General features: G+C 47.3%; 1 protein-coding gene across 3 annotated transcripts in view; it reads left to right on the top strand.

The window, feature by feature from the left end:
* The window catches only part of PIK3R5 (phosphoinositide-3-kinase regulatory subunit 5), an 89464-nt gene that overhangs the window by 61525 nt on the left and 12887 nt on the right, over nt 1-15052 (top strand). For all 3 annotated transcript variants that reach the window (XM_058431415.1, XM_032138355.2, XM_032138354.2), the window contains exons 4-6: nt 410-478; nt 1337-1475; nt 12583-12652. In XM_058431415.1, the coding sequence (XP_058287398.1) occupies nt 410-478; nt 1337-1475; nt 12583-12652 (278 nt within the window). The remainder of the gene's footprint in view (nt 1-409; nt 479-1336; nt 1476-12582; nt 12653-15052) is intronic.

The following is a 15052-nucleotide window of genomic DNA, read 5'->3' as shown; positions in this document are numbered from 1 at the left end:
GGACAAACAGCTAATGCATGCGGGGCTTAAAACCTAGATGATGGGTTGATAGGTGCAGCAAACCACCATGGCACATGTATACCTATGTAACAAACCTGCACGTTCTGCGTATGTATCCCAGAACTTAAAATAAAATTAAAAAAAAAAATTAAAGAAAATACATAGGGCAAAAATGGCATCAGGAGAGGGACATTGAAACAGCTGTGGTTGGGTTTGGGAGGGGAAATTGTGAGTGTTTTCGTTTACATCCATTTTCCAAATGTTTGTCATGTGATTGCATTACTTTTCACTTAAAAAAAAAAAAGAAGGAAAAAAGAAAGGCTAGAATGAGGAAGAACCACTGTATTCTGCCTCAGGGAGCCCTGGACCCCGTGAATGAGTCTCATTCTCCTTCTCCTCCTCTCCACAGGTCCAGGAGAAGGGCACCTACGACCTGCTCACCCCGCTGGCCCTGCTCTTCTATTCCACTGTTCTTTGTGTAAGTCCACGTGGGCCAGGATGCGGGAGGTGAGGGAGGAGGGGGAGGAGCGACCTCTATGTGGGGCAGAGCCCTCACACCTCTGGAGATAGGCAGAGAGAGAAACTGTCAAGCAGGGGCATGTGAAATGGGTTTCAACCCTCAGATGGCTTCAGAGCAGCCACCATGAGAGGCTTCCAGTGACTCCCATGTGGCCGCCATGGTGCCTGGCATCTCTGGGCTCCCATGGAGGAACTGCTGTCACTGTCTGTTCACAAGCCACAAGAGATATTCTATGTCCACCTCATTTTTCACCCCAGTGGTCGGTTTCACCCAATGTGATCACCCCCTGTATTCACCAGACAGGGGGCATCAAATATGTACACTGACTGAATCCATCCTCAAAAAATAAACAGTTACCTGTAATGAGGCTATTTAAGTAAAGATGGTTTAGGCATTGAAGACCATTATCCATAACATAACACTGAAGACCATTGAATCCACCCTCAAAAAATAAACATTTACCTGTAATGAGGCTATTTAAGTAAAGGTGGTTTAGGCATTGAAGACCATTATCCATAACAAGTGTCAGCAATGGCACCATTTACCAGTAAGGGGACAGCCTTTCAGAGAGGCTCACTCAAGCATTGGGTAAAGCAAGTCCCTCCCAGCAGAGACACCCCGGGTGCCATCTTTTCCATCTGTAACCCACTCCCTGTGGGTAACTTCCAGTTCCACCTGACCTTGTCCTGGGACACGCTGCTGCCAGGAAATGTGTGTCTTTTGTGGAATATTCCAGAAAGGGAGCAGAAGCTGTTTGGGACTATCTGAGCCTTTTCTCACCTAGATCTCTTTGCTTGTTGCCTGCCTCCATCCTAGACACCACACTTCCCACCAGACTCGGATCTCCTTCTGAAGGCAGCCAGCACCTACCACCGGTTCCTGACCTGGCCTGTTCCTTACTGCAGCATCTGCCAGGAGCTGCTCACCTTCATCGATGCTGAACTCAAGGCCCCAGGTAAGCACTGAGGCAGCTGGCACGGGGGACAGGGCTCACAAGGTCAGAATGCTACCAACTCCTCTGAAACTATTCTTTGTGACACTCCTTACCTTGCATCCTTTGATTCATCTCTGCCGACGCCTTGGTTCACAAACATGGAGTCTCCTCTTCACAGCACCATCAAGCATCTGATGGTTGAATCCACACAAGATGAAAGTAAACATGGGAGGTAACTCGAGGAGGGATTGTTAGGGGAAGCAGGAGCAGGCACTCAGGGCAAGGAGACCCCACCTTGGCCTGTGCCTCTGATCTGGTTAGTCAAGGGGTCTCCAAGGCTGCCCAGGTCAGACAGAGAAGCCCCCAGGATGCTGACAAGAGGCCTTTGCATGTTCTCTGTGCCCTAGGAACAAGTAGGTAATTGTGTGTGTGGGTTGATGCAGTTTGGGTCACGGAAGGTGGCTGGTACTAGGAACAATGATCACTGTGACAAATGTGGACAAGACCCGGGACTCAGTTTTCATGTGTGGGGTCTGAAAAGTAGGAGTTCTTCAGAAATTGCAGGTGCTGTCATAGACATGCAAATCAGGTCTAAGGAAGCTACTATAGTGCAGGAGAAAACTTATCAAGTGTGATTTACTGAGAAGCGGCTCAGCGAATCAGTACTCAAAGGAATAAATTCGCAAAAGCATCTCAATAGATGCCTCTAAAATATTTCATAAAATTCATCATCATTCCTGATATTCAAAACCCCTCAATATATGGAAACGATTACTCTAGAAGTGCTTTTAATATGGCAACAGCCCAAGGTAAAATACTAGAAGCATCTTCTTTAGAGCCAATAATCTTCCTCTTTTGGCTTATAGGTATTTGCCTATGCAAAAAGACAAAAATAAAGAATGCTTTCTCTTCTGAAGAAGAGAAATTTTAATTAGTTGGAGCTCAAACAATTGCTTTTTCTGTCAAGACTGAGAGAATCCCCTGAACGAAGAACTGTCAGAACTAGAAAACAGGTAGCTAAGAGCTTTTTTATAAACTAGCATTAACTAGTAAGAAAATATAATTAAAAAAATTTACAATAGCTATTAAAAATAAAAAATAAAAGAAATTTTAATAACCTCTATAGAGGAAACAAGCTCTGCTGAAGAATGAATAATTGAAGAATCTTATTGCTGAGTTGAATCAATATTGCAACAAGACCAGGTATTGGGAAAATAAACGTAACCACAATCAAAATACCAAGATATTTTTAAAATTTATAAAATATACGTAAATAAAAAATAAACATAATATATAAATATTTTACAAATAAATAAATTTATATATAAAGAAAATAAATAAAATCTATGAAAGATTTATTTATGCACTTAGTATATATTCATTCATGTATTTTTAAAGGAGAGTAAGAAGGAAATATTTGCATTTTTTGAAGGTACTATAGGGCTATAGTTATTAAAATAGCACACTATGGGTATAAAAATAGGTAGATATTGGAAGAAAATGTAGTATCTAGAAACAGATTAAATATACAAAGTTATATGACAAAGTGGCATCCTCAAATTACTGATGAAAAAAATCAGTCATTTCATAAATGATATCAGGATAATTGGTAGACCATAAAAAAAAACTGAGTTAGAAGACTCTCTAAAAAGGCCAGGTGCAGTGGCTCATGCCTGTAATCCCAGCACTTTGGGAGGCAGAAGCGGGCAGATCACCTGAGGTCAGGAGTTCAAGACCAGCCTGGCCAACATGGTGAAACCCCATCTCTACTAAAAATAGAAAATTAGCTGAGCATGGTAGCATGAGCCTGTAATCCCAGCTACTCAGGAGGCTGAGGCAGGAGAATCACTTGAACCTGGGAGGTGGAGGTTCAAGTGCCTCCAAGATCATGCCACTGCACTCCAGCCTGGGCAACAAGAGCCAAACTCTGTCTCAAAAAAAAAAAAAAAAAATTCTGTCTAAAAAATAAAATTAAGAGTTCTAACGCAAACATAAAAATAACTTTTAGATACATTAAAGGTTTAGGTGTAGAAGACAAGACCACAAAAACTACAGAAGAAAAATAGGTTGTACTAGCCTGGAGTGGAGAAGAGATGCCAAACATATTCCCCAGGGCAAAAATTATAAAGGAAAAGACTAACAGATATGAAAGCATAAAATTTAAAGCTTTTCGTATGGCAAGCCCACTTTGAGTGAAAGGTAAATGACAAACTGAGAAAAATATTTGCAATAAAAATTAATATATCAGGCCGGACACTGTGGCCCAGACCTGTAATCCCAGCACTTTGGGAGGCCGAGGTGGGCAGATCATGAGGTCCAGAGATCGAGACCATCCTGGCCAACATGGTGAAACCCTGTCTCTGCTAAAAATACAAAAATTAGCTGGGCATGGTGGCATACACCTGTAGTCCCAGCTACTCGGGAGGCTGAGGCAGAGAATCGCTTGAACCCGGGAGGAAGAGGTTGCAGTGAGCCGAGATCGTGCCATTGCACTCCAGCCTGGCAACAGAGTGAGACTCTGTCTAAAAAAAAAAAAAAACTAATGTATCAAACCCATGAAGAAGTTTTTTTTTTTTTAGTCCATTAAGAAATAGGCAAGTACACTTATGGAAATATGAATAAATATGATTCAAGTACATCAAAAAAGAACCCCCCTAAATATTCACCCTCACTACTCATAAAGAAAATGCAAAACTAAAGAGCAAGAATCTTTTCTCCCCCTATCAAATTGGCAAAAATAAAAAAGAAAGAATAAAAATGCCAGCACTGGTGAGGAATGGGGGGCTGTGTTTGCTAAAGCATCAGAAAGCACACCCTTTCACCCAGCAATTCCATTCCTGAATTTTATCCTGATGAATCTCTATGGATGTACAAAGATTTAGCTACAAAGATGTTCATCAACGCATCCTTGCTAATAATCAACCAATGCCAAAAAACTTAAATATTGAACATGGCTGAGTATACTGCGGCAAAGTCATTTGGTGGAATGATATTCAATTATTAAAAATGATATTGTAGAAATAGTTACTGAGCTCAAAAGATGTTGAGTAACTAGTTGAGCGAAAAAGCAGTCCCCCCAATACTAAGTATGTTATAATCCCATTTTTGTTTTCTCTCTTTCTAATGTATACATGCACCAGGCCCTGTTTAGTAACGGCAGCGTTTAATTCTCACCTTACACATTAAACACACACAGAATAGAAGTACCAAATCTTATTCCCCAACAATTTATGCACCCTAGAAAGCTCAAGACTGGCTTGTAAATTTCTTTGGAAGCGTTCATAACTTTCCTACCCAACCAGTTACCTGATCTGTCTGCGCCCCACCCAGTCAGCTGACCTGTCTGTGCCTCGCCCAATCAGCTGATCTGCCTGCCCCCCGCCCCCCCATCAGTCAGCTGTCTGTCATTACAAAGAGCAGAGCAGGTACAGCTAGGGATGGCCAACCCCCAAGTCTACCTATAACAAGGTCCTCACCTCGTGGTAGAGACTTGGGTGGAGATTTAGGACATCAGGAAGACCCTTAGGAGGCGCTGGACTCTGAAAGGTAAAAGCTGGGTCTGCCAACCCAGCTTCCCAAGGAAAGGAACAAACCAGTTAAAGGAACAAACCCTAAAGGAACACCCCAGTTTAAGGTCAAACTCCTTCATTCCCTCCCTCACTCCCTCCCCCTGTCCCCCCAGACAAACAGATCAGAATGCCGTCTGAGCTTCTTGCTGGTGACTGGAGTTCCTTTGCTAGGAGGCAATGCTTTTCTTCCTTTTGACAACGCTCAGAGAAAGAATTTAAAATGCAAATGTCTTGGCAGGGCCTTGGGTTTCCACCAAAGACCGAAATGGTTCTTTTTTATTTTGAAAAGGATAAGGGAGTTGTGGGGTTGGAGGAGGGGATTACCTGTGGGGAGACCACTTCCCAATTTCAAGTAGAACCAGCTGTCCCTCCTCAGCTCAATGCACGCTATGCCTCGAGATATTTTTGCAGGCGGCTGGGTAGAAACTCCTTCTGGGCAGCACAGAAAGCAGATGTGCCACAGAGGGGCTGGCGGTGGTGAGGCCCAGGCCCTGGAATGATAAAATGTGAAGCCTGCAGCACAGGGGCCAGGCAGGGCAGCAACTGGAGCCGGAAGTAGAATGAGGATCCTTTGGCCTCAGAGCAGGAGGGACCCTTGGAACCATCACTCACTGCTGACGGCCTTTTCCTCCACATCCTTCCCGGGACCATGTGAAGCTTCAGATATCCTGGTGACCAAGGAGAAGTCAGATGCCCCAAGAGGGCAGCTCAAGCCAACTACCCATGGTAGGAACCTCTCCTCTTCCAGGGAAAGCAGAACCAAAATAGGAAACCATCAACTCTCCCTCGTTTCGGGGAATCATTTTCAAACAGTTCCAAAACCTCACACATATATAAATATATAGAGAGCCTGTGCCCGCTCATTAATGAGGAAACCAGCACGATGATAGAGCTGGCTTAGAGGAAGATCCAAGAAACTGAGATGAGCTCCTCATGGAAGCTAGAGTAAGACTCAAAGTTAGATACCAAATAGTTAGTATCACAGAAGGGTATAAAACCAGAACCTTTGAGGTTATCTTTTCTACTGAACAAAAATCTCTTGCAACTCATCTCACATCCACCAGTTAACCTTCAATTTTAAAGAACCTAAGCCCTAATCAATGACAAATAAACAAAATTACCTTAAATGAGCTTGTTGAAAAATACTTTCGTATGATTTTTTGAGATGGAATCTCGCTCTGTCACCCAGGCTGGAGTGCAGTGGCATGACCTTGGCTCACTGCAACCTCCGCCTCCTGGGTTCAAGCAATTATTCTGCCTCAGCCTCCTGAGTAGCTGGGACTACAGGCACATGCCACCATGCCAGGCTAATTTTTGTATTTTTAGTAGAGACGGGGTTTCACCATATTGGCCAGGCTGGTCTCGAACTCCTAACCTCGTGAGCCACCCACCTCGGCCTCCCAAAGTGCTGGGATTACAGGCGTGAGCCACCGCTCCCGGCCTTTCCTATGATTTTTAACAGGCCTGCTGCCCAATTCCTGAGTCCCTCCCACCCCCAGTTAAGTGGAGAGAGGGCTAGAATGAAGGCCAGGGAACTTGAATGCTTGAAGGAGAGGCTGAATAACTTAGTGGCTTCTAGTCCTTGGGACAAGACCATTGTACTTGCAAATCCTGGGTCTGCTACTTACTAACTGTGGGCCTTCAGCAAGACATTTAGCTTGTGAGCTTCAGTTTCCTCATCTGTAAAATGGGGTATAGCAATGCCACCCTGTCAATGCAGTTAGTGATGATTAATGTTGGCCTAATTGATTTCACAGTGCTGGGGGCAGTAAGGGTTACAGTGGTGTTAGCTTAGAAGGTAGGTCCTGGTAAAGTCACAGGGAGAAATGAGAAGGGACACAGGGAGGTGGGCCCTCCCCACCCCCCCGTGAAGTCTTAGGGACCCAGTTGCCATGGAAATGAATGAAACAGTTTATTCTGCTTTGATGTGGCTGGGTGGCAGAGGAAGTGGGCCTGTTATCAAGGCTGGGGGCCTCCCCCTGCTTCCTGACTCCACCCCCATACGATCGCCCAGTGCCTCGATTCTGGAGGTAGCAGGAAACCTCATGTCAATGCCATTGGGTCCTACCTACCACAGCCCTCTTGGGCTCAGCCCACATGTTTATTGAATATTTACTCTATGCCTGCATAGCTGTGCCAACCACAATACTTTCCTGCAAAGAATTTACCTATAAACCTGGGAGATGACATGGGGTATCTTACGTGCAAACCACTCTGCAATTTTCAAAGCACACAAACCTCAAGGATTGCATCTCGCCTGTAGGGGAAGAAGGAAAAGTCATATTCTTCTCATTATAAAATGGGAAATGATTTTGAGAAGACCAAGTTCAGTATTTCTTGTTTAAGCTACAAAGTGAAGTATGAAAGAGGGAACACAAACCCTCGTATGACAAAGACCTACACTTCGTCACTTATTAGCTAATGACCTTGGACAAGTTCCTTAGACTCTCTGAGCCTCCTGGTCAAAAGCAGGATTATAATTATCATTGATGATCATGAGGAGGAGGACAGCAATGATACCAGGTTTGCTTATGGCATATAGAAGCACCGTCATAGGTTGGTCTCATCTAACCCTCAGAACACCTCCATGGGTAGTTACTATTATTCCCATTTTTCAGATGCTGAAACTGAAGTCTTAACATTTATGTAACTTGCACCTGGTCACATAGCTGACAAGAGCTCTACCACTTGAACCCATATCTCGTTGATACCAAAAGTCATATCATATCCTTTTCACATTTGCATAAAGCCGTGTTTCTACCAAGAGGCACTGACAGATGGCTGCATGACCCTGGGTTGCCCAGGCTGTCTTTTTATAAACGCTCTCCCCCTTGGGGAATTTCTCTTGCCCCTTTCCCTTTGGCATGCTTAATATGGCTTCATACCCTTTGACCTCCTATCAAATGAGGAACAAACCTGGGTTAGGCCAGTTTTGCTTATCAGTGGGTGGCAGGTGAATTCAGAATGTTCTTCAGTGGTGATACATTTCTCTGGGGACATTACTGATCACAGACATTTGCATTTTATACTTTTCGTCTCTGGTTATGGAATGAAAGGTTAGACCTCTTGAAGGATGTCAAACATCATTGACTAGTAGGTGGGGGAGGTTTAGGGAAAAGAGTAGAGGCAGGTGTTCCAGAAACCACAGGATGTGATCAGTTAGGACTGAGCTGGCTGCCTATAGCAGAAAGCCCCAAACAACGTCTTAAACTCACAGGGGCTATTTTTCTCTTACACACAGACACACACACACACACACACACACACACCCCACACACACACCACACACACACACAATCTGTACGAAGGCAGGCCAGCATTGGCATGGTGGCCCCATGAACATCCTAGGCCAGCCTTCTCTCATCTTTCCTCTCCACCACCCTTAGCAAAAGGCACCATCCTCAAGGTTGCTTCATGGTCTAGGATGGCTGCTGGAGCGCTGGCCATCACGTCCACATTCCAGTTAACAGAAAAAAGGAGGTGACGGGGGTTGCACCTAACACATTCTGCAAGGGAGGTTGAGAGATTGACTCATCAACTGGGTACAATGCCCAGTGTCCCACTCATAAAAAAACGAGGAATGGATATTGAGTAGATGCCTAGAAGTCTCTGCCTCATATGACTTACTTGTAAGAGTAGCCCATAAGGCCTGAATTGGTCCTGTTAGGGTGACTCTCACCAGGGTGGTGAAAGGGTGTTATGAAAGGTCTCATCTCACTTCGCCCCCACAAGCCCGGTGGCTCTGCAAAGCCGGAGACCTCATCCCACAGGCGTTTCTGTGGGGTCACTGCACCTGTTCAGAGCAGCATATGTCTTCTGGTGGCACTGGCCTTTCATTCCAAGAACTCACGTCTCCTCTGCCTGCGTGGAGGCCTGCCCAGTGGGTTCCTTCCCCCCAGTATTTTCCTCTTGGCTTTCTAGCCACATTCCTTCTCACCTTCCACCTCTCTGCTCCTGGACTCCCAGTGGCCAGGGATTCCAAGCCTCCCTTGTTATGTCCTGTCCTCCTTTGTTTATTCACCTGAAATCCGTGCTTCACCTTCCTGCACAGGCCCTGCTGAGGCCCATAGCCATGAGTCCCCAATTCCTGCAGCCTCTCTGGAGTCCAGGACCCTGGAGATGGGGAGCAGGAAGGCGCTCTACCTGGGGCCCCCAGTGAGGAGGGAAGTGTAAGAGAAACCCTGCTGTGGGGAGTGGTGTGCCTGGTGTTTGCTTCAGGGTATGGTGTAGGTCAAACTGTCCACCATGAGTTGATATTAATCATAGATGCTGGAGAACCAAACCTGACCTAGTCTCATTTGGAGATTGCAATGCTGTTGGGGCCGGGCCGTGCTTCCACCCTGTTGATTCCGTGGAATCTTGGTGTTCCCCTTGTAGGAGGAAACTGAGTCAGATGTGGTTGCTGCCTGCCTGCCCCAGGCTCAAGTAGCCACATCACCCTCAGCATGGACCTGTCTATCCGTGTGTCATTAATACCAGTTCTTGCTTGATGGCAGATGTAGTGATTGTCCTGTGTCCTGGATCTTCACAGTCAGCTGTTCTGTGCAGAATCCCCATCGATTGCAAAAGAGTGGAAGCTTTGATGGTCGAACAAGGCTTGATGGTGAAGGGTCTTGGACACCTGGACCAGGAGTTTGACCTTCACTATGAGTGTGTTCTGCCCATTCACCCCATTCTTTGCCTGTATGGGGTGACTCTTCTCAATTTCTTACTTGCTAGGGCCTGACGCAGGAACAACCCAAGCAAGGTTTTTGTTTAGCCCTTGCACCAATCTTGATCTAAGAAGCTAAACTCAGAAAGTTGTTTCCATCTGCTAAGGTGATCAAGAAAGGGTGAGATCTAAGATCAAAGAGAGAGAGGTGTCTGTTGATCCGAGGCTCCCCAGTGCAGCCTTCCCGTTTGGGAAGTGGAGGGTGGAGTTAAGGGTGGTCCCGAAACTGACATTGCACACCCCACTTAGCATTCATGGCCTCCCTGGCATCACCAGGTAACATTGTGAAAACCAAGCCCATGGAGGATGCTGGGAGATATTTCCAACCTCACAGCATACACCAGCAAATGCGGACTTGGCAGTACAATCTCTAAGCCAGGCTCAAAGGAGTCAGTCTGTACGAAAGTTTATAGGATCAAAGCCTCCTCCACATTGCATAGTCTTTTCTAATTTGTTTCCAGCTCAGGCCCCAGCCCACCAGTTAATTACCCCAAAACCCCACACCTCCTGCTAAGCAGGGGGGTCCATTACCAAGAGAGGCCAAGGAAGGGGGTTGATGGTGTTTTGGGGGTGAGGGCGGGAGTTTATCTGATGATCATAGGCTCTGCTTGGGAACTGTTGGTACCTTGGGTATTCAGCACCAGCCAAACAACTCTGAAAATCACTCTCTCTGGGTCAGGATGTGCCAAGAGGCACAGGTATCCTCCTAAATATCCCCCATTAAAGCGACAGGATACATAGAGCAACAGTTGCGTGGAGTCCACATAGCTCATACGAAGCAGCTTCTGATTCTAACTGTAGCACAATCTAAAATGAGACGAAGGCACACAAATATAGATGTTAGAGACTGCCCCTTATCCTAGAGACAAGAGGAGATGAAGGAGCTTCAAGGAGAAGCTTGTCAACGGTACCAAGCGCTCCAAAACGAAAGTTCAAGCAGCGTGAGGATGAGGTTGGGCCGTTGGGTATGGGGACGGGGAAAACATTGCCAACCTTCAGGAGAGCAGGGTCAGGAGGGCAGAGGGGTTGGAAGCCAATGGCTAGGCGTGTTGGAAGAAAGCTGATGTGGAGGCTTGGCGACGTCACAGTCCACTGCTTCCTGGAGTGTGACCGCCTGGATGTCCTTGGTCAACAGAGGCAGAAGTGGCGGTGACGAAATGGGGTCAGCGGGGTGTGGGTTACCTGTTAAAAGCATTAAATAGTAAAAGAAAAGAGAAATAAGGTCAAGAGAAGATTTTGCGTTGTCTATGTGTTTTATGGTCAGGGAGATGGGGGATATCTGTTTGTCTCCACTATGGTAGCTACGGTATTATGTAGAGGTGGGTGCAGAGCGGGTGAGGCTCTCTTCTCTGTAATGCATGTGAATGGCCACCAGATGGTGTCCCAAGTCCTGATGTAATAGCCACTGTGTCAAGGACTTTCCTGGCAAAATGGACCAAACGTTAACTTCTAAATATGCGATGATTACATAAAGTAAACATCACACAAAAGGCCAAAAATCAAAGCAATTAGGTCCCAAGTTAGAAGAGCGTTATATGGTAATTTTCTGCCTTTTACTAAAGGAACCTCACAGCCTTTCTATTTATAGCTGTCTTTAAAACCCCCCGCCCCCCCACTCCCCAGACTTGCACTTCTGAGGGGACATCCTGAAGGTTCCCAACTCAGTCCCAGTTCAGAGTGGCCCTGCTCTCGATGGGGACTGCCCCGGGCCTATTTCCAAGCTATGACAAGAAGGCGACCCACCCCGCTGGGTCCCCAGCCCCTGCTCTGTGAGGGAGTGAACTGACGCTTTCTGTTTCATCTCCTTGTCATGGTAGAAACAGAACTGAATGCACCCTGTAAAGCGACTGCTGTGCAGAACGGAGTCAAGTTGCAGAAACAAAAGGAAAACCTTTGGTGTGTTTCTTCTCAGCATTTGGAAGTCAGAGGAGACAGAGAGGGGGAAGGGCCAGGGAGAAAGGGGATGCGGGCTGGGAGCGGAGCCTGGGATGCAGATGCCTCAGAGCAGGGAGGACGCCAGGCCAGACCACAGTCCTTCCCGATCCCCTGAGAGGACTCGGGACTCCAGGCAGAGACAGGGAGGTGCAGGTGGGGAAACTCGAAAGCCGCTGCCTGGCTGGAGCTGAGGCAAAGTGGATGGGCTGAGAGGTGCCTGGCATAGCGGGAAGGCACCCCGGACCGGGAGAGGGGGCAGCGGCAGGGACCGAGGAGTAGCCCGGCGGCACAAGACGCGGCAGCCTCCTGGGCCCACGTTCTGCCTCCTGCGATGCTCTGCCTCCCAGTCTCTGAAGAGAGAAACTTTAAGTTGGTCAAGCCATGGTGGGGCCTGGGAATCACAGACTGTTAAAGGCCTCAGAGGCCAATGATCTAATCTGGCCCTTCCCGGGAGAAACTGAGGCCCAGGGCTAAAGTGACCTGGCCAAGGCCACGCAGAAGAGCTGGAATAGAACTCAGTCTTCCAACCCGGGCTCTCACCCTGGATCTCCTTCTCTCCAGCTAGGCTGCCTCCAAGCCTGGGGCCGGGACCTGAGCCACGAGGGGAGTGGAAAGCTCTTAGGAAGGGAGGGCAGTCAGAGAGGCCACAGGAATCCAGAGGACAGCGAGGCCCAGGACAGAGTTTTGGTGTTGGAGGTGGAGGTGGGGATATGACTCGTGAGGTGTGAAAGGACGCATGGAAGCAAACTGCTCGGCACGCTGGCTGGTCCACAGAACAGCTCCTCTCCAGGTTCGCCTGAGCTCCATCCGGGAATTTCCAACCTGATTGTCCAGTGCTTGGCTCGCCACGAGGCACAAGGACGATGCTGAAGGAACTGACCAGCCCATGAACTCTTTTCTTGTTGACCCACAGGGATCTCCTACCAGAGACTGGTGAGGGCTGAGCAGGGCCTGCCCATCAGGAGTCACCGCACCTCCACCGTGTGAGTGCTCTTGGGGGACGGAGAAACAGGGGGGAGGGAGTTTGGGACTCCTGCACTGTTCCACCTTCACCCTCCTCCCCCACTCAAACATCCAGTGCTCCCACCCCCTGTCCACCCCAGCCAGCAACAAACAGGCTTCCAGGGAACTGGGAACCCTCCAGCACTGCTGGTGATTTTTTGTGTCTAGGTGTGTTTTTCTAGGCTGAGGGTCTTTCACCAGATTCTTAAAGAGGTCTGCATCAATTATGCCAGGTGTTAGGCACACAGTTCCCCCACTTTCATTATTTTCAGATGAGGAACTGGAGGTCAGAGAGGTCAAGCAACTTCCCCAAGGTCAAACAGTGAGCAAGGGTCCGAGCCAGAATTTAACCCTCAGGCTTATTCAGAAGCCCATGATATTTCCACAATCTCCTTCTGTTACTAAAACAGTGTTTCCAAACTTGTTTGACCAGGACCTATAAGAAAAATCCATTTTATACAACAGCCTGGTACAGACACACACACACACACACACGCACACCTGAAATGAAATGTATCCTGGCTACCTAGGATGAGCTCTGTTCTATTCTATTTCATTTAAGAAACAAATGTGGCTCCCCAGATGATTTCATTACCCACTCCTGTGTCCTGACCTGCAGTTTGAAAAGCACTAGAGAGGGGGTGCCCATTAGGAGGACCCTCTGCAGGCCTCGAAGTGTTGGGTGCTGTCTCGCCTTGACATGTTGGGAGCCCAGGGACTCCGGCCTTCACCACTTCAGAAATTACAGGCCCCCGGTCCTCCCCATTCCCAGCGGTTCACTTCCCACTCACTCCCCTGAGCAACACTTCTTGACTCCCCTTTAGGTAAAAACAAACACAAACAAAATTATAGATGCTGAGACAGAGGGAAAGGATGCTAAAATGTTGTAGTTTAGTAAGTAAATAAGATTCCTCTGGGGGAGCTGGGGCAGGTGGGCTGATGAAGAATCATCAAAGCCTTTTAGACCCTTACTCGGACTCCAGGCATCATTCTAAGCATGGTTACGTGTGCTGACTCATTTAATCCTCACGTTAACCCCATGAGAAAGGGATTTTTCACATAAGGGAAGTGAGGCACCGAGAGATTTGTAAGAAAGAGCTTACAGTTGGGAGACAGTCTCACTTTCATTATCTATAAATTGAGAATGATGATAAATTCTTCGGCAGAGAAATTATGTGAGTGAGGGGAGGGGCTCGGCTGGACTCGTTATAAGGTTATAAGGGGCTGCTCATGCAAGCCCACCTCCTTTTTCTTACAGATAGAGAAATCAAAGTTAGTTTCTTCCCAAATGATGGGGACTTTGACAGAGACTAGTCCTGTCTCCGCCCTGTCCCGGGGCACCGACGTCCCCAGAGCCTGGAGGAAATGCCGCCCCGCGTGGTGCTCCTTTGCACTGGGTTTAAATGCAGTGTGGAATTGAGAGCACAAGAGCCATCACATGCAGCTCATACTAAAGCATTTATGATACAAAGCCGCGATGGCTGGAATTTGCTTCGAGGTCATGCAGTGATGGAGGGGTTGGCATGGGGAAAGTGAGAACAGCCGTGCGTTGTTAACTGTAAACAGTGTGATCAGCGCTTCAGAACCCACGATTCTTTTAATCTGGGGTATATTTGAACGTGGTCACCTGTAACCACACTTTGGAGGCCGAGGGGTGGATCAGAGGTCAGAATCAAAACCACCTGGCTAAACATGAAACCCTCTCCTATACAAAAGTTAGCCGGGAGTGGTGGCGGGTACCTGTAGTCCCAGCTACTTGGGAGGCTGAGGCAGAGGAATGGTGTGAACCCGGGAGGCGGGGCTTGCAGTGAGCCGAGATCGTGCCACTGTACTCCAGCCTGGGCGACAAGAGCGAGACTCTGTCTCAAAAAAAAAAAAAAAAAGAGAGAAAGTTTCCATAATAAAGAAATGTAAACACTGGCACCAAGAGGGAATCTGGGTGTCCATCGGGAAGGGAGGTAGCAGTGGCCAGGCACACACTCCCCTCCCAGCCAGTGAAAGCCTGTATCGTGGCTTTGGGCTGATTAGAAAAGGTGTCCCTCATAAGCGCAAGAAGAAGATGCACTCTGACTTGGCACCCCCTCCTCTGGGCAGATGCAGCCCCATGCCACGAGGAATTTCATGCCCCGCTTGCCCCAGACCACACTGCACAGCACCACGTCGCTGCCCGACTCCCCCCAAAAACTGGTCGCTTGGCTTCAAGTCACCTTGCCTAAAATATGATCCTCATTTGAGTAATCTTGCATCCACTCAGCTGTCTCATAGGAAAAAATGTTTATATAAAAATTAAGTAAATTTAGTTTTAAAGAATTAAGTTCAATTTTGAAAAGATCTTTGAAACCAACAGCTGAAAAATGCTCAGCAGTGAACCCTATGCTTTC

The sequence above is a fragment of the Hylobates moloch genome, unplaced genomic scaffold (genome assembly GCF_009828535.3).
Source record: "Hylobates moloch isolate HMO894 unplaced genomic scaffold, HMol_V3 SCAFFOLD_19, whole genome shotgun sequence".
NCBI lineage: Eukaryota > Metazoa > Chordata > Mammalia > Primates > Hylobatidae > Hylobates > Hylobates moloch.
The sequence above is the reverse complement of the archived record's forward strand: the minus strand, read 5'-3'. Positions and strand labels throughout refer to the sequence as shown.